The following is a 26688-nucleotide window of genomic DNA, read 5'->3' on the forward strand; positions in this document are numbered from 1 at the left end:
ACTTACCGTAGACATTGTTCCATGCTCACATTGAAAAATACTGTTGTTTTAATTTATCAATTGTTGCTTCAAAGATCGATCAGTATCAATAGACTGGTATACATACGCATACAAGTACAAGCAAATTTTGATAAGGAAAAACTACCTAATTGTTTATTGGTGACTTAATTATTGTACACCATTAATAAATGCAGGTGATTGTACGTTTTTTACATACACAAATAGCCACGATAGTAGAAATGCACAAATATACAAATACCGACGTACAAGTTACAATTGTATGTATCAAGTAGTATTTGTACACTAAGCATTCTGATGAGTGTCCCTGAAGAAACTTCAAAATTCTACTAATAAATGTTGTCCCAAACCTGGGACATCACGAGAAAAACGTACTCACTGCTTCTTATATAATAGGGCGTACATCTCTTTTGAACTTTGACAATGAGATATTAAGATGGGTTGATATAAGGCCTCATAGGCAATATTTTTCAAATGTGAGCATAGAAATGAAAGAACAGACATGATTTTCCATGTTTATTTCATTAATTATAAAAAATAATTGAAATTGAGTTTCCAAAGGGCAATTCAAAATGGTAATATATTTTTCAGAAAGCTTTGTATACACTGAAACTTGTAGTAGCCCACAATGCCTTGCAACTCATTCACCTGATTGGTTTGGCAATAAAAAAAAACAGATACCTAATTTTGTATGCAAATTTATGCCGACGTCACAAAATCTAGTGGTCTCGACCTGTTTAGTTTTACAGCCACTGGGCGTGTCCCTGAATATGCCATTAGAAACAAAGATGCGCGAGCTATGGGCCGAATAGATGATCAACGGAGAGAAGGAATTACGGCGGGAGAAAATCTGAGAAGGCACAGCTACATTGTAATCGTCGGATGGACAAGTGAAGACTGGGACTCGGTGCCACAGACATTATATGCCATTCCTTCAAGAAGTGCGCAATCAGCAACAACAACGCCGAATCCGAGGCGAACGCTTTTTACAGTGATTTGGTGTCAGGACCTTCTTAATCTACCGATAGTGAATCTCAAGCCATGGTGCCTGAGGAAGTTGCCCATAGTGATAGCGATGACGAATTCTATGGTGACATCCTGTTATCTGAGCTGCATATAAATCGTCTATTCGAAGACAACACCGATGTAGAATTCCAAGGATTTACCACAGAGGATATTCGAGAGTGATTTAAAAAGTGAATATTTTAAATGTATATTAAACATTTAACTCTTTCAAAAAAATGCAGAAATATTTGTTTCATATTGATAACGCATATCAAATAGCATTTGTTGTTATATATATAAATGTTTTTTGAATAAACATGAAATGATGTATTAAATTTTTCCTCGTTCTTCAGTCAGTAGAATATTAATGTTGATCGAGATTGGAAAAGTTATTGTTTCAGGTCAAGGTGGATAACTCCAGCATTAATGTGAAAAAAGAACAATTTAACAATTTTATTTAGATTTTAGTGAAATATCCGTCCTGAAAAAGAAAAAAAAACAGACAAAAACAGTATATATCAATGGTAACATATTATAGTATTATTGACATAATTCTTATACCGCTTGTCCTAAAACAAATGAAAGAAAAACCTTGGTAAAATGTAGTATAATGGATTCTTTTTGTTTTAAAGTAATCAAAATTATATATCTTAGGGAAAATTTTTAAAAATTTGAAGGTGAAAAATGACGAACAGGTACGTTTTCTTTGCATGTTGAAGTGCAGTTGTGTTCTTAGGGGAAAGTAATATATACATGTGTATTATCTGTATCAGTCCACGATATTGTATGTTATATGTGACATTAGTAAAATTAAATAATTTTATAAAACAAGACCTTTACTTCCTGATCGTTGGTAGTGGCGGATAAATTCTTTTCTGACAAACACCTTTATTTACCTTTGTTTAAATATGCAAAGCAACAGATCTAAATAAATGACAGCCACATGGAAGGGGAATTACCAATTATCATAATTAGGTGCGTTGATGTAAGACAGCCGTAAACAACGCCTCTGGTTTATTGTGCACTAAATCCTGTTGTTAATAACAAGGTCAACCACTAAAGTGCAAAGCGCAATTTTATAACACGGTATGTAGACATTGCAATGCCCCTCATGGGCAATTGTGTCAAAAGTCATGCGTCATTTTGATATCATGAATTATAATACATCCGTGATCTAGTTCTTAAACTGATGCTTCTAGATATGTTTTATTTTAAATTAATAGGTTTGTTACCAAATGACAACTTCAGGATTATATTTGTAACAGGTTTTCTGGGGGGAAATTTGCAAAATCCCTGTATATAAGCGGAAATTTATCATACTTGCACAACAGGTGGGAAAAAGCTGAAAAGATGGGAGTAAAACTCTTAGTTTTGTGTTTCATCGTCAGTGTAAGTAGCTGATTTTTTTAATTCGATAATAAATATATATGATGCCTTTATATTTTGAATTCAAAATTGACATCGAAACCATGATAAGATGTCGTTTTTTTCTGGTTTGCAACTTTTAATTTTTTTTTTCTGTGTAACATAAAAGTACATTATAACGTTAAACAGTTTACTACATTTATTGCAATGATTTTGAGTGAAAACATGGAATACGTTCAAAAATGATCAAAAATATTATCAAGCAAGAATATAATTGTATCAAGAGATGTTTGTGAAACACTTATGCCCCCCCCCCCCTCCCCCTTCCATTGGAAACAATTACGAATAAAATGAACGGAAACTGCAATTAATTGGAATTTTTCTAGGTCAAAGGGGCATAACTCTGTCGAAAATTACTCGAACGTACCCAAAATCGAAATTGACCTATATATAAATTTGATAAATGGGTATACCAAATTTCATTTCAATTCGTACAACCTCTGCAAAGAAAATGTACGGAAACTGAAAACGAGAGGAATTTTAAAAAGTCCAAGGGGCATAAATCTATTGAAAATTTCTCGATCGTACCCAAAATCGACTTTGACCTAGATATTACAATAATAAATATGTATACCAAATTTTATTTCAATACAGTCGGACGGACAGCAGCAAAGCAAAAAGCCCCCAAGCCCCTTTCTCCCTTCTTTAGAGGAGGCATAAATATCAAAGCCAGTATTTTACCCTCGATATCTCGAATACTCGGAGTTTTTAAACAGTCCTATCTAGTTCGAACAATGATTGGGTTTTTTTTCAGGCTTGCGCTCAATATGTTCGACCACCTATTCGTCCCGGACGACCGAAGCCTGGCGCGTGTCGGGCGTCTAAAATAATCACTACTTGCGAGTGTAGACCGGAGTTTAACCGCTGTAACAATGACCGAGAATGTCCAGGCAGTAAGTTCTGTTTAGACGTGTCTGTATATTCCGCTGTAGGAAAAGAAAAAAACCAAAATATTTCTAATCATTTTCACTTATCAAAAAACCTTATTAAAAAAGATAATTATTAATCAGCAATTGATCAACGATTTCAATGTAAACTTCAAACACCTTATTTGTGAGCGTTAGAATTGTTGACATCAGCAAATCGATACGGTTGACGTAGAAACAATTTGTAATTTACATTTCCTTACTGTGTATCACCATTCTTATAGCTAATTATGGATTCTTATAGATAATAGATAATTATAGATAGATAATTTGCTTTAAACATTCATGCATCATCTTCTCTTTCCTTATTAAAGAGACTGGGTAGTCAACATTTCAACTATTATATTTAACTAAATGTTTAGAAACTATGTTTCAATCTATAAACTTTTATTATGTAAAGAAACATTCAGATGTTTCAGCTTTGAAATTTGAATACTTTCCTATATTTTTTTATGGAGCTTCTTCTTCAAAGCGAGATTCATATGGTCTAAAAATGATCATGACCATAAAAAAGTCCTGATTAGGAGTAAGTTACGTTTACAAAGTCGCAAAATTGCATTTTTAGGACAAAAGTGCTGTGACCAAGGGTGTGGGTGTCGACGGAGGTGTGTGAACCCAGTCAGTAGACCAGACAGACCGGACAGACCAGGTAAATGTTATTACTAAATAATTACACTTCAGTCTATAAACCAGAATAACCCACGTACATGTAAATGGTATTGGCCTACAGATTTATAATTATGTCCATACATGTACACCAGGTAAATGTTATCACTAAATAACTACACAACAGTATATATACCAGAAAAACCACGTACATGTAGATGGTATTTCTAATTTACTACACAATATTCCATAGATCAGGTAAATGTTTTCACTGAATAACTATACAACAGTCCATAGACCAGGTAAATGCTATCACTAAATAACTATACAACAGTCCATAGACCAGGTAAATGCTATCACTAAATAACTATACAACAGTCCATAAACCAGGCATAAGTTGTAACTATTAAACTACAAATCATTTACCCAAGAAAATTAGGTAAATGTTATCACTAAATCAAGTATATTTGATTTCTATGGGCCCTTTTTCATTTTTTGTCATGTCATAAAAATAGTTGGGACTTATTTTTACACCTATCACATGTAATACATATTTATTACAATTTGTTTTTCGGTAGGATAAGATGCTTATAAAATGCCTAGGCCATTGACAACGTTGCAACTAAAAATGAATACTAATAATCTATAAAACTTACGTAAATTTAAGTAAAAATTACAGCTAAAGATGACATACATGTTCGTGAAGCATTTTTATTTCAGTAAGACTTTAAAAATTATACTTTGAAAACGAACCTTTATCAAATCCTTCGAATGTCAATCAAGTTCTGTTTGACCAGATACGAATTTTAAGCGTATGTTTACATTTAATAAGAGAAAAAATGTCATGCCGTAAGACTTACAAAACACACCTTATAAAAATATTGGTTCATTGTCTTCTGTTGTGGTATGAATGATGCTAGATTAGATAGGGGTCTACTTTTTATATTTATATCAGGAAGGAAAAAAATGAATTCTTGTTCTTACCAAAATAATAAAGACAAATCAACATCATATTGACTTAAAATAAAACATTAAGCAATTAATATTGAAACCAAATTATTTATAGATAAAACAATAATTGGTCTTGTTTATAAAAAAATTTCTTGAAGTTATAACTTATCAATTTCGTCTTCGTATATTTTATAGAATAAATCGTTTTGTTCTAATGTTTCCTGCACAATCTATGTTAAAGGAAAACACATATCATGTTACCAGCCAAAAGAGGTGGGACCTTGTAGAGCAGCAATCCAAAGATGGTGGTACAACAGACGAACCAAACAATGCGAGACATTTATCTACGGTGGATGTGGGGGAAATGGAAACAATTTTAGGACAAAACGACAATGCGAACAGCGCTGCAAACGAGCCAGTAGTTGTAAGACATTTTTTGTAATTTATTTTTTTTTAATCATATCACTGTCAAAGCATATATGAATTTAGATTAAGTACATAATTCCAGCTTTGAGTATTTTGTTTTAAGCAAAATGTAGTATGAGAAAAAGTATGTAAACCAAAAATCACGCCTATCCAAGACTAAAAGGGGGATGAGTAAATTGGAGTGTGTGAAGGGGGCTGTAAGACATTTTTATATTTACCAGATTTAAATTGAACTTGATTTGCTACTATCGCATAATATCAAAACTAGATACTAGTAAGCCAATTATGTTAGTTATACCTTCGGTCTGATGCGAATGGGTCGAAGTTTAAAGTGAAGTTGACATCGATTTTTTCAAAAAAATATAAATCCCACCATTTATACCGCATAAATAAAAAAAACCAGAAATTAATCTTACCATATTGTTCATCTGAACAACGAGTGTATTAAAAATTCATGCATCTGCAATTTATGATATTTGAGGAAAATACGACAGAAAACTGTTACGGACAGGCAGGTACACAAGTGTAAAAAAAGTATATCTCTTCTCCTTTGGAGCGAGGGTATAACAGCGTTAAAATTTCTGTTGTCCGGTATGGATTAATTCATCTTAGCATAATTGAAACAGGTTTTCCTTTTGAAGGAATGATCGGCATGAAATATCATTGGTCAGCTCTGTTTATATAAAATACGCAACATTGAAGTGAACTATGTATAGCACTGTTTTATTGATTTCCGAAATGGCAAGGCATGAATGAGCTTTACTTTTAGTAGGCGAATTACACTTTCGACTAATATTCCTACGCATTTGTGAGAAATTTGAATCATTATGTATGTAACTCTTTAAATGTTTTATTTTCAGGGTAAACGGATAAGATTACCGTTTTAGTAATGTACGTCTAATTAAAGATTTAAATAAGGTTGTCATTGCATAGTAAATAAAATAATGCAAGGCGCAATGCGTGCGCAAATAGTTAAATTTTCCGGATGCCTCATATGGACACAACTGTGTTCGGCCAAAGCCGATCACAAAAACAGTAAAATGAATTCATAGTAGCTCAATTTACTGATTTAAATCTCTAGCGTACTTCAATGGAATCTTCATACAATGAGTAATGACTTATTTTATTTATCTCAGATCGGCCAGGATCAAGACCAGGGAGGTAAACCACATCAAGGACATGACATGATGTTTTGGATAATTTATGTTAAAAGTTATGTTCTATCTAGATGTATTAAATTTCAAAAGAAATACATAATCAATATAATGTCTGTTTGTTTATTATTTTGATAGGACAAAAAAATGCTTTCCTGTAGCGAGGTAAAATATAAAGGGAGTGCCTCTTACTTCTTTAAAACAGGAAAAACTCATTTATTGTGGATTTGTCTTTATTTATTTGGAATCAAATCAAGGAATTATTTACAACTCTTTATGTACTCCATATCAAAATGTCAATTATGACAATTATAAGCATTACGCAATTACAGTATATTTTAACGATACTCATAATGAATTATTTATATTTGTAATCAAAGTTTGTTTCTTTAGTTAAGACTTGATTAAAAATAAACAAACACAATCGTCACATCAGAGGTGTAAAATCTTACATTATAAGTATCTTCAAAATGTTTAGTCACTCAGGTGACCTATTGCTATCGGTTTTCGTCCGTCATCGTGCGTCTTTAACAAAATGGATAGACTGCTTTTTCGTCCGGTAATGAAAATACCTTTGTAATAATTTTTTTTTCGCAATCTTTAAAGACCCTGTATTTTTTAATTTATATTTTGTCATGGATATGTAAAATTAATGAAAATGATGATCAAAATAATGATTAAATAAGTGACACCGTATTTGTCGTCAAAAAGTCAAAATCAGCATAAATTGTATTGATAAAACACACCAGTATTTTGAAATCAATTCAAGCAGCTTTGTACAGCAACTACACTGAAATGAGAACCTATGAAAATGTCTATTATTTTGAAAATAAATCAGTGGCTTGTCTTTATAAAGCATTAATGGAGTTATAATACACAAATGTGGACAATTGTTTACGAGTAAAGATATTAGATGCAGGTTGATTTATAATATATTTTTTGAATACCATGGATACATTATTTTAGTGCGTATCGTTTTAATCACTCCCTGTAGATGTTTTGCAATATTTGACAAACCGGTAATATGTATGCATTATATATTGTCATATATCAACGTAGCGATGCAGAGATCTATACTTTCTTAAAGGGGAAGGAAAGTCATAAACATAATATATTTATTTCAATAAAGTTGTGTAAATCATCACATGTGGTCATGCTGTTTTGGAAATAAAATACGTAATTAAGCTTTAATGAACGTGTGAAGTTGGAGAAATCGTATTTACTGGAGGCTGACATGATGTAGAACTCTTTTGTATTAAAAACCAAAAAAATTAACTATTTTGACGTCACACCATCTATTCCGGTTTGGTTTACGTATACAAACTAACGCTTGTTTATGCCTTTCTGTTACTCAAAAAAAATTCGACTAAACAAAATTGATAATGTATGAGTTCACACGTCAATCTAAAGAATAAATACATGTATCATTGTATGAATAAATATATGCATTTTCATAAGTAAATGACAGCTGTTCATCTGCTATCATTCAAAGTTGAAAACGACCTCGATTATTTTTTTTTTTTATTCCAAGTCAAGTTCTTCGCTAACTGAATAAATGTTATAATTGTAATCGGGATGTTTAAAATTCATTCTTTAAAGTCGGAATTACCATGTCGAAATAACGACGGCAGACATTTTCTATGATACTTGGCATCTGTTGAATTTCCACATTAACGCGGAGATTTCTCCGACACTAACCTCCGCTTTTAGATTTCAACAAACATGCTCCGTTTGTAGTTTGCAAAGGTAAAATAACGGTCTCAAATCAATATTGATTCAAATTTTCCAGAACTTTTCATTTACAGCGAATATCATGATTTACTACCAGAATAGATGGTGTGACGTCATAGATTAAAGGGCGGCGGGAAATTTAAATTAAGCGATCGATTTTCTTGATTTATTCATTGTTCCGGGGTTTTTAATGAAAATAATACGATTTACAATTATAGTAGATGATAATTAATTGATTTATTGTACAACATAATTTTAGTTTCCTTCCCCTTTAAGGAATCATTCTTTGAGTATTCTGAGGTGAACATTTTGTCGGGTCGTGGTAAAATCATATGAAGCCCGAAGGGCTTTTTGATAGATCTGAGCACGCTCCGACCGAAATTATCAATTTCGTTCTTATTTGAGACTATATATCATTTTTGTATATTTTTTCTCCTACAGTGGTTTAAATTAAAATTTTGTTAATTAGTAATTCTTCATTTATCGTTGTAAATAACGAAAACAAATCAACAGATGTAAATAATTCACAACCACGAAAAGATTCATTAGGGCTTTTCGACTTTCGGTCGAAAAGACCTATTGTTTTCGTTTTGTTTTATTATTATTATTCTTCTCGACAAAGTTTCGTCAGCGATTTTTTGAAAACGGAACAGAAAAATAACAATTTAATGTTAGATTCATTTTCTTTGCATCTGTATAGGCGGAATAAGAGTGCATATATATTATTGGGGGAAAGAAATATATATTTTCTATATAAGTTAACAATGATTTACCGTTCATTGAAAATAGCAGACGAACTTTTTTTTTAGAAACCACCCCTCTGTATTTATCGTTGTCAGAAAATAACGAAAAAAAATCAACAGATATAAATAATTGACAGCCACCTAGCAGGAGATTAACCAATTATTACAATCAGGTGCGTTGGTGTAAAAGTCGGTCAGATGTTAGACAGCCATAAACAACGCCTCTGGTTTATGGTGCACCAAATCCAGTTGTTAATAACGAGGCCAGCCACTAAAGTGCGAAGCGCATTTTATAACACGGTTTGTAAACATTGAAATACCCCTCATGGACACGTGTGTCAAAAGTCATGCGTCATATCGGTATCATGAATTATAATAAATCCGTAATCTAGTACTAAACTGATGCTTTAGAATATTTTCTTTTCTTGAAATTGATAGGTTTGAGAGATGATGTTACCAAATGACAACTTGATGAATAATATTTGTAACAGGTTTTCTGGGGAAAGTTTGCAGGATCCCTGTATATAAGCCTATTTATCATACTTCCACCTCAGTTGGAGAAAAGCTGAAGAGATGGGAGTAAAACTATTAGTTTTGTGTTTTATCGTCTGTGTAAATAACTTATTTTTATACAATAATAAAAAAACCTTATGCCTTTATATTTTAAAAAGAATAAAGGACTAAGTGCGGTTTTATGCAATTTTTGCCCCCCAAAATCAAAGTTTTAGAAAGAGCTTTAAAATAAGGTGAAAGATAGTTAAAATCATATTGGAAATAAAGGTGTAAAAGGTTATCACCACAGTGACGTCATAATGTAGAAAAGACGTCATGAATATTGCATTATTTTGATAAATTGATGTTTTGTAGCAAAATATGGGTGTTTTCCGATGGTTTTTCGACTGGGAAACATCGAGCGCAGGCTTGCTCAAGTACCATATTTTAGTATAATGTGTATAACTATCTGAAGAAAAACATATGTTAAAATCGCACTTGAGCAGACCTGCGCTCTATACTTCCGAATGCAAAATATAGAGCAAAAATGAGAATATTTTCATTTGTTTGCAAATTTGCGGGAATTGGGCCATTTAGGTGACGTCATAGATACACAGCGAAAGAGCAATGATGACTAAAATCATTATTATAGTTATAGGAATCCTCTATACAATAATTTGTGAAGATTTTATTTTTATACGATACTATTTAAAAATTGGTTAAAATCGGGGGCAGATATTTGACCATACCGCACATAGTCCTTTACTTCAAAACCATGATAAGATATTTTTTTTTCTTGTATGCAACTTTTCATGTTTTCTTTCTGTTTAACGTTAAACTACACTGCATTATTTAACAGTTTATTACATTTTATGCAATGATTTTTAGTGAAAACATGAAATACGATCTAAGAATTTTGTCAGAGATTATCAAGTGGGAATATTTTTGTAAATGTTGAAGCGATAATGAATACCGTTTTTTTTTTTCAGGCATGCGCTCAAAATGTTCGACCACCTCCTCGTCCTGGGCGACCGAAGATAGGTGCGTGTCCTGCGAAAAAAATAATCACTTCTTGCGATTGTAGACCGGAGTTAAACCGCTGTAACAATGACCGAGAATGTCCAGGCAGTAAGTTCTGTTCAGACGTTTATATATTCCGTTGTAGGAAAAGAAAAAAAAACATCAAATAATATATTTTTGATCTTTTTCACTTCTCATTAAACAAAGCTTCTTTTCTTGAACAAATAATTAATAATTTTGGAAGTAAATTTTTCACACCTTAATTGTGAACGTTACATAACTGTTGACATCAGCAAATCAATACGTTTGACGTAGAGGAAATTTGTCTGATTCGCATTTTTTCACTGCAGAGCACTGTTCTAATCGATTATTTGCTTTTCTCTCAAATGCATTATCTTTTTTTTCTGTATTAAAGAGGCTGAGTTGTCAACACTTTAAATGTCATATCTGTTTCATTCTATAAAAAAACTATGTATCAATCTATAAACTTTTATTTAGTTAGGAAACATTCAGATGTTTAAGCTTTGAAATTTGAATACTTTCCTATATCTTTATATAGATCTTTTTTTCTAATGGTGATTTATAAGGTCTAAAAATTATCATGAGCATTAAATACTCTAAACTAAAAGTCAATTAAAGCTGCTTGGTCCGATTTTTTTGTAATTACAGTATCAAATTTTTTTCCATACAAATCATTTATCTTAGAAAGTTATGGACTTTCTCCTATTTACACCAGCAGAATCAGTCTCCTTTCAAAGTTAGAAATATTCAAAGTAAATAAAATAATTTCTCTTTGGGCAAACGAAAAAACAAACCAAAATGCATCACGGGAATGTTTAGAAAAGGAAACAGCTTGGTTTCGTCCCCCGAATGATTGGGGTTATTCAACCCACATGCTATGCATCGATTGTAAAGAAAGCAAACTTTAGAAATATTAGCGAACAGAACGTACACATGTTTATTTGTAATTTGTCTGATCATTTCGACCTTTATTTAAAGCGATGTCAAATTCGTAATACAGCCATACCCGTCTCGTCGTCAGGGGTGAAATTTATCATGAGGCGAAATAACGCGGTACCTTTTAATGTCGTTTGTTTTGTTAACAAATTTTGTACGTATTTTTCTTCATTGAAATTTGGCATAATTGACAGGTAAAACTACTGCAATGTCTATTATTATACATATACTAAGCATAGCCATCGTTTAAAAGCGTGCATAAAATTTGATATAAGATCGGACCAAGCAGCTTTAAGTTTACAATTTCGCAATTATGCATTTAGGACAAAAGTGCTGTGACCAGGTGTGTGGGTGTCGACGGAGGTGTGTGAACCCAGTCCGGAAACCAGGCAGACCAGGTAAATGTTATCACTAACTCAACTACACAACAGCCCATACACCTGGTGAATGTTATCACTCACTCAACTACACTACAGTCCAAAAATAAGATAAATTTTATCGCTAACTCAACTACACTACACTCCATTAGCCAGGTAAATGTTTTCACTGACTCAACTACACTACAGTCCATTAATATAATAAATGTAATCACTGACTCAACTACACTACAGTCCATTAATATAATAAATGTAATCACTCACTCAACTACACTACAGTCCATTAATGTAATAAATGTAATCACTCACTCAACTACACAGCAGTCCATAAACCAGGTAAATGTTGTCACAAACTCAACAACACTACATTCCATTAACTAGGTAAATGTTATCACTAACTTTTTTACACAACAGACCATTAATACATGGAAATGTTATCACTAACTTAATTACACAACAGACCATAAACCAGGTAAATGTTATCACTAACTTAACTACACTACAGTCCATAAACCAGGTAAACTTTATCACAAACTTGACTAAACTGCAGGACATCATACAGGCAAACCAGCTAAATGTCATCACTAAATTACTACACATGTTTTCACTAACTCAACAACACTACATTCCATTAACTAGGTAAATGTTACACTAACTTAATTACACAACAGACCATAAACCATGAAAATGTTATCAGTAACTTTATTACACAACAGATCATAAACCAGGTAAATGTTATCACTAAATTACTACACAACAGTCCATTAACGAGGCAAACCAAGTGTATGTTATCACTAAATCAACTACATTTGATTTCTTTGAGCCTTTTTCATTTATTGCCATGCCAGTATATACAAAAATAGTTTTGACTTATTTCTACGCTTATTCATGGTTGAATACAATCCTTACATGGTACAATTATATTACATATTCATTTCAACTTTTTACGGCAGGATGAGAAAAAATTGCCTTCATTTATTGACTACGTTAAAAAATTGAATACTGATAATTTGTATTAAGTAATTTTCAGTGAAAAAGAGCATTATACCTAATGATGACATTTATGTCCATGTAGCATTTTTATTTCAGTTAGACTTTAAAAATTGTACTTTAAGCAAATTAATATTAAAACCAAATTATTTGTAAATAATTTCGTTTGTTTGACATTATTATAACTGTTCACTTTTATCTCCCCATCTTAAATAGAACGAATCGTTTTTATTCTAATGTCCTCTGCATTATCTTTGTTTCAGGAAGCAAGAGTTGTTACCTGCCAAAAGTGGTGGGACCATGTAGAGCAGGATTCCGAAGATGGTGGTACAACAGAAGAACCAAAAAGTGCGAGAAATTTATGTACGGAGGATGTGGGGGAAATGGAAATAATTTTAGGACAAAAAGGCAATGCGAACGCTGCAAAAGAGTCAGTAGTTGTAAGACATTTATATATATATACCCGGTTTGAATTCAACTTGATTTTCTGCTATGGTAAAATAACAAATAAGAAAGTAGTAAGCTTATTTAATTAGTAATACCTCCTGTCTGATGTGAATAAGTCGACAGTTTCAAACATAAATCTTCTCATTATTACTGCAGGACGACATGCAATTAATAGTTGCCGAGAAAGATGTGACGAAAATCTTCTCTGAAATTCAATCTACAAATAAACAAATTGTCATAAAACATGAAATTGACATCTGTTCCGTTATAAAAAGAAAAATATCCAACCTTATTGCTTATCTAAACAACGACTGTATTAAAAATTTAAGAATCCGCAACTTTTGATTCCTGAGGAAAATGAGACAAAAGTCTGTTAAGGATGGGCAGGCACAGATGTGTAAAAAAAAAGTATATCTCTTTTCCTTTGGAGCGAGGGTATACATGTAACAGCGATATAATCTGTGTTGGCCGGAATGGATCAATTCATCTTAGAATAACTGGATAAAAAACCAAGTGAAATGAATTCGTAGTAGCTCTTTTTAATAAATTTAATCTTTCGTTCTTCTATGAAGTCTTTATACAGGAAGTAATGACGTATTTTATTCATTTAAGCTCGCACAGGATGAAAACCAGGGAGGTAAACACATCACGAACATGTCATTATGTTTTGAATGAATGTTTCTGCAAGTTATAAATTTCAATAATCAATATGATGTCAATTTGTTTATTATTTTGATAGGAACAAATCCGTTCCTTTTGCGAGGTAGAGAAAGAATATCTAAAGAGAGGATCTTACTTATTGAAATAAAGTCAATTATACATTATATAATTAATTAAACAAAAAAAAATATATAACTATAAATGATATACATGTATTGTCGACTTCTCTTTAAAAATTTGGTATTCAATTAAGGGAGTATTAACAATTATTTCATGTTCTCAATATCGAAATTTCTATCATGACATAAAACATATCGGTATATTCTAATGATATTAATAATATTCAGATCTCTAGTCAAATTTTATATCTTTAATCATATCGTGATTTTAAAAAGGCAAACACAAACGTAAAATCAGAGCTGTTAAGCCTTTCATTTTAAGAACGATCTACACTCAAGTGACGTATTGATATCACTTTTGCCCGCCGTCGTGCGTCTGTTTGTCATCGGCTATCAATTTTTTATTTAATTCTTCTTTAAAGGTATCAGGCCAAATGTTGCCATTTTGTGGTGATAATCTCTAAAAAGATAAATCTAAATTATAAAATTGATGACTTTACTACAAAATGCCAAACTTTTAAAAATCGTCTTTTCTACTTCCACATTCGTGATTAAAAAAAAACTAAATGCATGTTTATGTTGTCCGTGAAACACTCTACGAAATCTGTAAAATTCGTGGCTTCTTGGTCACGGGATCAGGCCCTAGCGTACATCTAAAACGGTCATATTATTATACTATTATAACAGAGTATTAAATCTCCCGCTATGTTCCAATATATATTTGATAAAAACTGAATGCTTAGTTAATGCTATGTGAAGCCCTTTTATAAAATTGTTAAGTTCATGGACCTTGCGTTTAGTGTTCAGGCCCTAGGGCTCAGATAGTTTGATAATATTGTCACGAAAAAGGTTTCGTGCTTAGGGTTGAGGTTATTAAGGTTGGTTTTCTGTAATTGATAAATGGAGTCGATATACAATAAAGATATTTATTCCACAAGGGTCCAGCATAAAGTCAATTATAAACAAATGATAAAAGTGATGACAAATAAAACAAAGTACTAAACAACGAGTCTTTACAAAATATGTATAGAGATGCAACATGAAAAGGACCACAATAAAAATGAGTCTTTGCATACTCTTACACAATTGTAACATATACACATGCTAAGTGAATATTGACCACATTGAATCTGTGTTTTATAAGTACATAGCTATATCATATGATTATAAATAAAAATTAAAATAAGGGGAAAATTAACTAAAATGGAGAGATCGCTTGGCTATGATGAGGACCATAATTATTGAAAAGTCAACCATGTTTATTTAAATGTAGTAGTAAGCTACGAACCTATACTTAGCGCGAGTACACGTGTACTCGGCTATGTTGACGAGCCGAAATAAAGACGTAAAGTGATTAAAGTTAAATATAGATCTTAAGTTCAAATAAAAGAAAGCGTAGATAAAAATAAACATGTTAAACACTTACATTATAATTTAAGAACGATCGATTGGATTTGTTAATGAGACACGCATTCTCTTAGTGTAATATATTTGTAAAACCCGCATTTCCTCTTGGGCGGAAGTATAAACAATGACTAAATTTAGAACCAATCACGTGGTAATTCCGGAAGACGCTTTAGCAATTATCAAAGTGAGAAGCGGGGAATAGTAATTATTGATAAGAAAGAGAATCAAAAATAAATCAAATAACAACATATTAGAACAGATGGGAAAATGATTATGAACATAAAATGATTGAGAAAATAAACATTCAAGTTAATATATTTGGCTAACAATATTTTCTTATCAAAGCATGTAATATACATGTATATAAATGTAATTTCAAGACATTGTAAAATTCAATGACAGGAAAAGTTGAACGTTTTACCCTTTAAAAAGACGAATAGTTGTAGTAAAAATGCATATAAAAATGTATATAAAATAATGTCCTACCTGTAATTGATAAATGGAGTCGATATACAATCAAGATATTTATTCCACAAGGGTCCAGCATAAAGTGACGCGCTGGGATCTTGGGACAAAAATCGACTTAGTCCAGGTGAGGTACATTATAGGTTAATTACTTCTTGTATCAATAAAAATAAGATAGGATTCCCTTGCGAGGGCCTCTTGACAAAAGGATAGTATAGCGTGGGTTCAGACAAAGGGGCTTAATCCGATGACCTGACACTAATTGAGTAGATCAAACATCAAAAGAAATTTCTAATTGAAAAGTGATTTGTTACGTAAAATTTGTTTGACCTTAACTAGATAGATATTTCGCTCGTCGCCATGATAAGTGTGAATATTTACGAAACTGATTATCAAGTGAAAGAAAGTATTTCCTTGCGGCGAAATGGGTTTTATAGTGACAAAAGATATTAGTTACTTTTTGTGCATTTTGTTCCTGAAATAGTTTGAAACACAATTACAATATAAAGATACAATATGTAGAAAATAGGAAAATTTTCTATAATAAAATATATCTGATAAGGGGTCAAATATACCGCCCGGGGCTGCTGCATATACCTTGCAGTAGCTAGATCCCGTACCTAACCAGCAAGCGAGTTCCCCTACTACGATGGACACTTATCGATTTCGGCCAGCTTGGATGTCTTGGACCTTTCACCAAAATTCCAAACAACATAGACCCTGGTTCAACAACTCTTGCTTCAGATGTCGCATGCCTGGACACTTCGCCAGAACCTGCACCTTTCACAGAGCAAAGAAATCAACATCGAACCAGGTACGTGGTAAATACAGGATCCAAGAGTATTCCCAACAAAAACAACATCTGAAGGAGCTTCCGTTCTACAACGTCAGAAATTCGGCCCTTCGTAATTTGATGGACTATTCGGCTGTTCTTAAACACGAACTTGCCCAAACAAAACAATCTCTTAAAGATTCACAGGACAACTTTTTAGGATTGATTACCCAGTTCAATAAAATGCAAAAGGAGTTAAATTCGACCAGACTCAGAATGCACGCGATTCAAGAGAATTCCCGAGAAGAAATAAGACAGCTACAGACAAAACTGGACGCATCCAATGAAATAAACAAAATGGCATCCGAAGAAATTCAAGCGCTAATCCAGAAAAATCATCACCAACTTCATATTTCTCAGGACCAAGAAGAAGACATCTCTGACTTGAACATTCGAAATACCGATTTAGAATATTCTTTATCCGAGCAACAACATATCATAGATGACCTTCGTGATGATATTTATCGCCAAGATCAAACTATTCAACATCAAATGGAAGAAATCGAAGATTTACATCAAACAAATTTTGATTTAAAACAAGTCATATCTCAACATCGCAAAGAAATCTGTGACTTGCGAAACCAGTTATACCCCCACCATAGCAACGGTTACAACGGACACTACCGGAACGGACATTTCTACCGCTGACAGTTCTTTCCAAACACGAGGACGTGTTTTACCGGAGCGGGGGGATATTATCACAGTGCAAAATTGACTGTTCTATAATTATCTTTATTTCGGACTTCACTTTTCAAATACAACATTTATTTTGTCATATATTCTTAGAATTTAATGTTTACAAAGTGAACCAGCCATTGACACTTGGCAGACTCTTTATTTAATTGTTATTACAAATCAGACAGATGTTTCTCCCAAGAACTGCTAATCTCTTGAAACAACATTGCGTAATTATATGCCTTTCATGGCCTGGCCATCAAAGACTCATTGAGTTAATCATATTACCTAATACCTGTGAATCTTTCACTCAATTCATTTGATGTCATCAAATTGTCACTTTTAATCATTGTTTAGATTCTTATATATACTGAATTGTATTTGTCAATCTTCAGTTCGGAGGCCTGACGCATTACCGGCCACTTCCGTCTGTGTCGCTTATTTGTTTGTTATTGTTCATCTTTTAAATTCGATTGATAATAAATACGGAATCCTTCATCACTTGGTTTTACTTCTCTGGAATTGCATATTGGTGGACCCTTGGGAATACGGCAGACATAACCTTCGTTTTTAACTTACGGCCCACAGCGCGCCTCAGCCTTATAATTTGTTCCTTTTACGCCAACATTCCCTCACCCGGTTCGTACTGCACACGACCGATGCAGATTCAGAAGAATTTCCCTACCACCGTAAAACTACCCGGATTCTCCACCATTTGTCACGAAAAAGGTTTCGTGCTTAGGGTTGAGGTTATTAAGGTTGGTTTTCTGTAATTGATAAATGGAGTCGATATACAATAAAGATATTTATTCCACAAGGGTCCAGCATAAAGTCAATTATAAACAAATGATAAAAGTGATGACAAATAAAACAAAGTACTAAACAACGAGTCTTTACAAAATATGTATAGAGATGCAACATGAAAAGGACCACAATAAAAATGAGTCTTTGCATACTCTTACACAATTGTAACATATACACATGCTAAGTGAATATTGACCACATTAAATCTGTGTTTTATAAGTACATAGCTATATCATATGATTATAAATAAAAATTAAAATAAGGGGAAAATTAACTAAAATGGAGAGATCGCTTGGCTATGATGAGGACCATAATTATTGAAAAGTCAACCATGTTTATTTAAATGTAGTAGTAAGCTACGAACCTATACTTAGCGCGAGTACACGTGTACTCGGCTATGTTGACGAGCCGAAATAAAGACGTAAAGTGATTAAAGTTAAATATAGATCTTAAGTTCAAATAAAAGAAAGCGTAGATAAAAATAAACATGTTAAACACTTACATTATAATTTAAGAACGATCGATTGGATTTGTTAATGAGACACGCATTCTCTTAGTGTAATATATTTGTAAAACCCGCATTTCCTCTTGGGCGGAAGTATAAACAATGACTAAATTTAGAACCAATCACGTGGTAATTCCGGAAGACGCTTTAGCAATTATCAAAGTGAGAAGCGGGGAATAGTAATTATTGATAAGAAAGAGAATCAAAAATAAATCAAATAACAACATATTAGAACAGATGGGAAAATGATTATGAACATAAAATGATTGAGAAAATAAACATTCAAGTTAATATATTTGGCTAACAATATTTTCTTATCAAAGCATGTAATATACATGTATATAAATGTAATTTCAAGACATTGTAAAATTCAATGACAGGAAAAGTTGAACGTTTTACCCTTTAAAAAGACGAATAGTTGTAGTAAAAATGCATATAAAAATGTATATAAAATAATGTCCTACCTGTAATTGATAAATGGAGTCGATATACAATCAAGATATTTATTCCACAAGGGTCCAGCATAAAGTGACGCGCTGGGATCTTGGGACAAAAATCGACTTAGTCCAGGTGAGGTACATTATAGGTTAATTACTTCTTGTATCAATAAAAATAAGATAGGATTCCCTTGCGAGGGCCTCTTGACAAAAGGATAGTATAGCGTGGGTTCAGACAAAGGGGCTTAATCCGATGACCTGACACTAATTGAGTAGATCAAACATCAAAAGAAATTTCTAATTGAAAAGTGATTTGTTACGTAAAATTTGTTTGACCTTAACTAGATAGATATTTCGCTCGTCGCCATGATAAGTGTGAATATTTACGAAACTGATTATCAAGTGAAAGAAAGTATTTCCTTGCGGCGAAATGGGTTTTATAGTGACAAAAGATATTAGTTACTTTTTGTGCATTTTGTTCCTGAAATAGTTTGAAACACAATTACAATATAAAGATACAATATGTAGAAAATAGGAAAATTTTCTATAATAAAATATATCTGATAAGGGGTCAAATATACCTTATGATAATATCATCACTAATATATATTAAATCATAATTTTTTTTATCTTTAAAGAAAATAAATTGATGGTTTTAAAGGGGATGAAGCACTCTACAATTATTGTATAATTCAAAGCCCCTGGGTCAGGGGTTCAGGATCTAGGGAAGGACCAATACGTCAGAATAGTGAAAATACAAAAATTCTATGAAAATCATCTCCCTAATTCAAATATATATTTGAAAAAACACACAAAATGCATAGTTATGAAGTCAATGAAGCCTTATTATAAAATTGTGAAATGCATTGGCCCTAGGCCAGGGGTTCAATTACATTTGAGAAACTAAAAATGAATAGAAAATTTAAAAAGTGGAATATAAAAGAAGTTAACTTGACGATGTACTAAAGTCTTTTATAGATAAATTATAGATAAATTATAGATAAATTATAGCTTTTGTGTAAACAATTCAGGCAAATCTAAGAATACGTCTTTGACCAATTCTTACCTATCAACTTGCTAAAAATCGATCTCTTTCTGAGCAGAACAAAAAATTGACAGAAATGCCCCTCAACCAATGGAAATTACGAATCTCAATTACTACCCTCAGGGCTTCTATGAATAAGTAAAATAAAAACCAATTGTATGCTTTAATTTAATAAAAATTATCAAAATGCAGCAGATAAGTAACAGATAACGATGCATGTAACAGTTGTACAAAATTATATACACAAAAAATAAATAACTAATTCTGTGTTGTAAAGTATAAAATTAAAGTAAACTAAATAACTATCTATTACCTTAATATAAATTATTACAATATTTCCGTTTTCTAGGACCAAAAAGAAACCCAAGTGCTCTTATATTGATAGTTTTGGAAGTAAAGGCGGTCGGACAGCAGCTAAAACGCCTTTTTTTCACGGTGCAATAACACATGTCGTTGCAAATGACGAAGTGAACCACTCAAGTCCGGATCGTGGTTTTATAATACGGTTTGTTAAACATACGGGGCTTCCCCTGTGGAAAAACATGTCATACGCCAAATTGCTACAATGAATTACTTTATATCCTTTATCTAGAATCAACAATTTATGCCTTAAGGTAACTTTATTTTTAAATGAATAGCTTTAAGCAGCAATATATTTTAACGAATGACATTGTAATACATTATATTTGGAACACATTTTATGTATAAAAAACAAAGCCCCCTAGTAACCTGTATATACACTGTAAGCTAATATGATGACTGTCACAACAATTCCAAAACAGTTTATTAAATAGGAGTCAAATGTTTTTAACTTTGTGAGTGTGTTACCACTCATTTATATTCTAAAACTAAAAACTATATAGACTTTAAGACCGAATGTTTAAGTATCAATTTTCTACTACTGCTACTTTAGATTATTGTTTCCATTGTCTTCATGCACAAGAATTGCTAATAATTCATTTCCTGCAATTTATTGATCAAAACACGGAATTTGTCCAATGAATTATCATAATATTTTATTTTAATCCCAAAGTAAAGATGAAAGCAATGCGTTCTATCAGGCATGCGCTCTGCGTGCTTTCTATTTCAGTCGTGGGGCCTGTTTCCACCATCATGACTGTGTGTTAGTGTAAACCGGATTTAAACCGCTTAAACAGCGACAAGGAATATCACTTGTTCTGAACTTTTTTTTATTATCTTGAGAGGAAACACTATGAGTAGTATATTTCGTTACTTTTATAAACTATTAACTTTGGATTATTATTTTCTCGTTGATAGGACATTCATGTTTTGATGCACTTTTTTTTTTATTGCAGAATCATAATTGTATTTGTTATCTGTTTATCTTCTGATATATTCATTATGAATTATTTTTTAATATGCGTTGCAAAATCGTTAGTTATGAAAAGATAATTATGTGTTTTAAGAGATGACATATTTTTATAGTGTTCCTGACGAAAGTGTTGTGACCAGAGATGTGGATGCAGAAAATCTTGTGTTAACCAAGTCCATACACCAAGCAGACCAGGTAAGTCTTATCATGTAATCAACCATATCAAATCAGTGTATGATTTGTATACCTAATTATTTTGATTTTTTTCCATTTTCTCTCCGATTACGATAAAGAGCACACGAGCGGTGAATCCGGTCAGCAGAGGATGCTCACTCCTCCATGGCACCTGATCGTGTCATGATTCCTTGTTTACATGCATCAAGTTCATTACTACGCAGTACAAATAAAGTAAATAGTCATTATGATGTCGATTTGTCTTTATTTCTTTGGTGAGACCAAATTCATTTTTTTTTCAAAATAAAATACCAAAATGAAAAAACTATCTACTCTTGCAATAGAGGCATGGAACAAATACTATTTATTATGTGTGTTTTGTATATCTTTGGTTGTGATATTTTTTCTCTTACAAAATGTAACAATATGCTTTGCATTTGTATCTGGTGATACATATGTGCATTATTCTGAATGTAAAAGAAATTAGTTTGATAATCGAAGGGTTTAATAAATTTTCGTTTACGAAAAAAAATAATGACATACTTTACTTAATGAAAAAGAACTCGATTACAGGAAAAGACGATGAATTATACAAACATGTTTGAAGTTTACAAAAACGGGTGACTGTTAGAAATGCTTTACTGAAACCTTGTGGCAGTATTGTTTTCTCTTGTTATTTGTAATGCAATTAACTATCGAAAGGAGTTATTTGAAAAAAGAATTTAAAAAACACATAGTAAGTCATGTGAAGTCAAGATTTCTCAATTAAAAATTAAATTAAATTTTAAACGTCTCTTCATTTGACCAATAATAAATAGATACCATGATCGGTACTTAAATAAATAAAAAAGAGCTATAATTCTAAAACAAACGATTAAATAAAAAAATATCAAAGATAATAACAACAGCAGTAAAAGATCAGACAGCGCATATAAAAAAGTCAAGGTCATTCAGGTAAAACATGTTAGAAATGGCGTAACAGAATTTATCGTGCAAGTTTTAGTGGTTTATTTTTGTGTTTATATTGTCTTATTGAAGTAAGGCTTACTTTTTATGTGAAATGTGAAAACTATTGTTAAAGGAGAAAAGTCAAGCAATTGGCTGGTAAGAATATTCTATAACTAGCACATACTTACTTCTATTTATTTAGTAGGTCACACACATTTACGTCCCGGAAAGTTTAAACGTTGAGTCAGTAATCAATCTTAAGTAAATGTATTTCAAAATGTTATCTTTTTTTGAATTTCAACTTCTTTTACATTTTTAGGGGACAATGATAGGAATAATACATGATTTTCACACTATAACTACCTAAAATCGTAATTAGTTAATCGAGCAATGAATGCGCAAATTCATGTTTAACCATTGCGCACTTTTCATTAAATGTAATCTTTCAGTCTCGGTTATATAACAATATTTTAATGAGTGACATTTATCCTTCCCTTTATTTCTGCTATTTACTGTGATACGCATGTTCATATGTAAAAACGTTTGGTTATAAATTTGTCCGACATCTACGTGAACAAAAACTGTTTTTCCTAAAATAGATCTCTCGTGGATTACCAGTGTGCGTAAAACAATTTGACAAGATGACAAATTACATTGAAACAGGCTGGTGAAACAAAAAGTAAAGGTGTGCATATAAATTTGATAGTGAAAACAAACTGAGCAATTGAAATGGAAACCAAACTCGTTATTGTCACCCTCTTTGTTAGTGTGAGTGTGAGTATTTTTAATCATGTTGGGATTTTTTTTCAAGAATGTTTTTCTTTGCTTAAAAAGAGGAAAGTTATGTAAGTGTAATATTTGAAATCTAATTGCAAAGAAATTATATTGAATGTAGGGCTGAAAACAGCACGTTTACGATAGTTAATGAACAAATGCTCTGTGCATTGCTACATGGCTAATTAACCGATTGAAAGTTAAAGTTATCATTTAAAGGCATGTGCTCTGCCATCACGTAGAGATCGCCTTGGGCGAAGTAAGGCAGGCACGTGTCCGGTGTCCACCATTATAACCACGTGTGAATGTAGACCGGAGTTTATTCGCTGTAACAGTGATAGGGATTGCCCAGAGAGTAAGTGTGGTTTATTTGTATTTAACCTTCAAATTTATTATAATGGAATACTTCACATTTTATGGATAGAATTTTATATGAAGTTAAATTAAGTTCTTTTTGCACAGTAAGAAAACAATTTTTCTGGAGTATTAGTTTACTCACTATTAAACTAATGAAATTAATGTATACACACAATTACTGAAATTTACGCAAAGTAATAATTATTTTGTTAATATGGAGAAAGGTTATAGAGGAATTATCACCGAATACATTTTTTTTTTTATTCCAAGTGAAGTGTTGTTTTTTGTTGTTGTTTTTTTGCGATATGTCAAATGCATTTGCAATAATATGTTACACACAAATCTGATAGTCGTTATTTTAAATTATAAAAGATACAAAATGTAATTCTAAATTCAGGTACACTAATCATTTATATTTTACACACTAAAAGAAATTATTTCAATTATTTAATATCGTTAAGAGCAATAAACTATATTGTTCATACATACAACTGTATGCATTAAAACTTTTAAATTGATATCAACAGGATGAAACTCTGCCATCCAGTCAACTGAAAAGTGACAGAAAGGTAGCTGAAATTTGACTGAATGGCATATCTGTGCCTTTCAGTCACCTTTCAAGACCTTACAGTTACCATAGTGTTAACAGTGGACTGAATGACAGAGCTTTATCCTGTGTATGTTTTGGTGTTGATTCATTAAAATGCACTCATCATGGCTATAATTCTTTTAAAGACCAGAAGTGTTGTTCTGAGGGGTGTGGCTGTAGGACGTCTTGTGTGCCTCCAGTCCAGGAACATTATTCTAACCCAATCAAACACGGTACTTATCTTAATGAAATCATTACTCAGTGGTCGTAAATTTCATAAAGCTTCCTTCCACGAACAAACATATTAACTGGATTTCTGAAACCCTCTTGTCGTATGTACCTATAAGAAAATTTAATAAACATATTTCCCATAGTATACCTTTAAAAAAGGGGCCATTCGCGAATATTTACCTCATAAATATAAACTTACTATAAGTAGAGTCGGAAAACGACCATTTGTACAGTATGGTTTTGTTGCTAAAGTCAGCAAGATTTTCCCAGAGTTTTTTGTTAATCTCTAAAACTGGACATAATAAATAAGTTTAAGTTTGCCCAATAAATATGTAAAAAAAAAAATTGTAAGCCCAACAATGACCATACAAAGCATTGTCATAGGTACAAAGGGACAAAGTTTAATTTGTCAAAATATTCAACAAATAAGCTCCTGTCCCATTCATTCAACTGATTGATAATTGAATGGTATCGGACGGTGGTCATTCATTCACCAATAACATACAGTAAAAGTTCTGATGACTAGGCTTCATCCTATGTACAATAAGTCAAAACCGTTACAATGGTAGTTTCCTCAGCCAGAGACCATCCTCAAGATCTATGACATTTCTCTCATATAATATAGTAATTTAATTCTGGTTGTGACACGCTTTCTGATTGGTTGAAAAATGTGTTTTATATCGTAAAATGAATGTTGCCTACGTCATAGTTAGACTAACGTCAAAAACGTATCAATCCGCCTGACGTTACGTTTGAATTTTGTTCAATTTGATGCCATTTTGTAGATCAAATGACTGTTTTCATCAACAATTGATAGCAAAAAAATAGATTATAAGAAATGAATTCAATATTTATTAGTTTCAAACGATATAAAATGGTTTGGAACAGTTTACACTTTTTTATAAACCGCTTCGCGTAGATTGCCCCAAACCATTTTATATCGTACAAAACTAATAAATATTGAATTCATACCTTAAATAGTTCAACATGGAGACATTTGTTCCCTGCCCAAGTAAAGAGGACTCAAGAGAAGTTTCCTCTCGATCAGTGACCATCCTTTTATTTTCATTATATAACAGCTCCACCAACAGACATTTGTTCTATGCCAGAGGATGGGGGACTCTGCCTCGGAGCCATTCCAAGATGGTGGTACAACAGAGTGACCAATCGGTGTCAGAGTTTTATCTATGGCGGATGCGGGGGAAACCAAAACAATTTCAAAACGTTGATCGAATGTGCCAACCGCTGCCGGCGAAATAGTTGTGAGTTATTTTCAATAGATGAAAACTAAAAGTAGATGTGTCCGATTTTTGTCCGAAAACTGTAAAATAAAGCATTGCAGAAATGTGTTACTTCATGACACAATGCCTGTTTACTAAAACTTATTTTGAACAAACTTTACGCAAAAAGTAAAATATGCTAATGTTCTTTTTTTGCTATTTGTTGTTATATGTAAATACTCCTTTTTTCTTAGAAAAAGTAGACCTTTAATCCTATTATGATTATAATGTTTATTCATTGCAGACCGGCCAGGTGATGGACTAAGGATATGAGCACGAGTGATCAGAAACTTTACTGCCAAATGGTTTACCTATACAAACTAAACAAAGAACTTAAATGTTAAATGTAAACATATAAAATGATCAAACAAAATATTCATACACTAAAGTAGAGTGATTGTTATTTTCTTAATGGCTCTTCATTTTGTGCATACATGTGTTCTTATGTTAAACATTGCGCCTCTTTCGCTCTTTTAGTTTTTGAGAGGATGATTTGTAAGATTTTCTAACATAGCAAGGTAAGCTAATGTTAATAAAACAGGCAATCAACAGTCTAAAGTCAACTTTTCGTACTTTTATGGTTGAATCAAGGACCTTGTCAGCATATTTAATCCTCGACTTGGTCGTATCCTGACTGATGATTTTTAACCGGGTTTTCCAACGGAAAAATCCGGTTATTAAAATGGTAAAAATGGCGGGCGGGCGGCTGCCAAAAAGGGTACCTTCATTGTACGGATAACTCCTCCTACAGTTCTCAAGATAGGAAGTTGGTCTTTTGCAGATCA

The 26688-nt window shown here is 32.2% G+C and overlaps 1 protein-coding gene across 1 annotated transcript; it reads left to right on the forward strand.

Annotated features, from left to right (window-relative positions):
- Positions 1 to 2290: 2290 nt before the first annotated feature.
- Positions 2291 to 26496, forward strand: LOC128174928 (kunitz-type serine protease inhibitor 6-like). Its single transcript, XM_052840352.1, has 13 exons — positions 2291 to 2412; positions 3203 to 3341; positions 3940 to 4023; positions 5173 to 5355; positions 10467 to 10518; positions 10562 to 10605; positions 13085 to 13251; positions 13881 to 13905; positions 21645 to 21745; positions 23666 to 23801; positions 24539 to 24625; positions 25703 to 25885; positions 26148 to 26496. The coding sequence occupies exons 1-13, from the start codon at positions 2374 to 2376 to the stop codon at positions 26174 to 26176; spliced, it is 1269 nt and encodes a 422-aa protein (XP_052696312.1). The 5' UTR covers positions 2291 to 2373; the 3' UTR covers positions 26177 to 26496.
- The last annotated feature ends 192 nt before the right edge of the window (positions 26497 to 26688 follow it).

This window comes from Crassostrea angulata, chromosome 2 (assembly GCF_025612915.1).
Source record: "Crassostrea angulata isolate pt1a10 chromosome 2, ASM2561291v2, whole genome shotgun sequence".
In the NCBI taxonomy this organism is placed as follows: domain Eukaryota; kingdom Metazoa; phylum Mollusca; class Bivalvia; order Ostreida; family Ostreidae; genus Magallana; species Magallana angulata.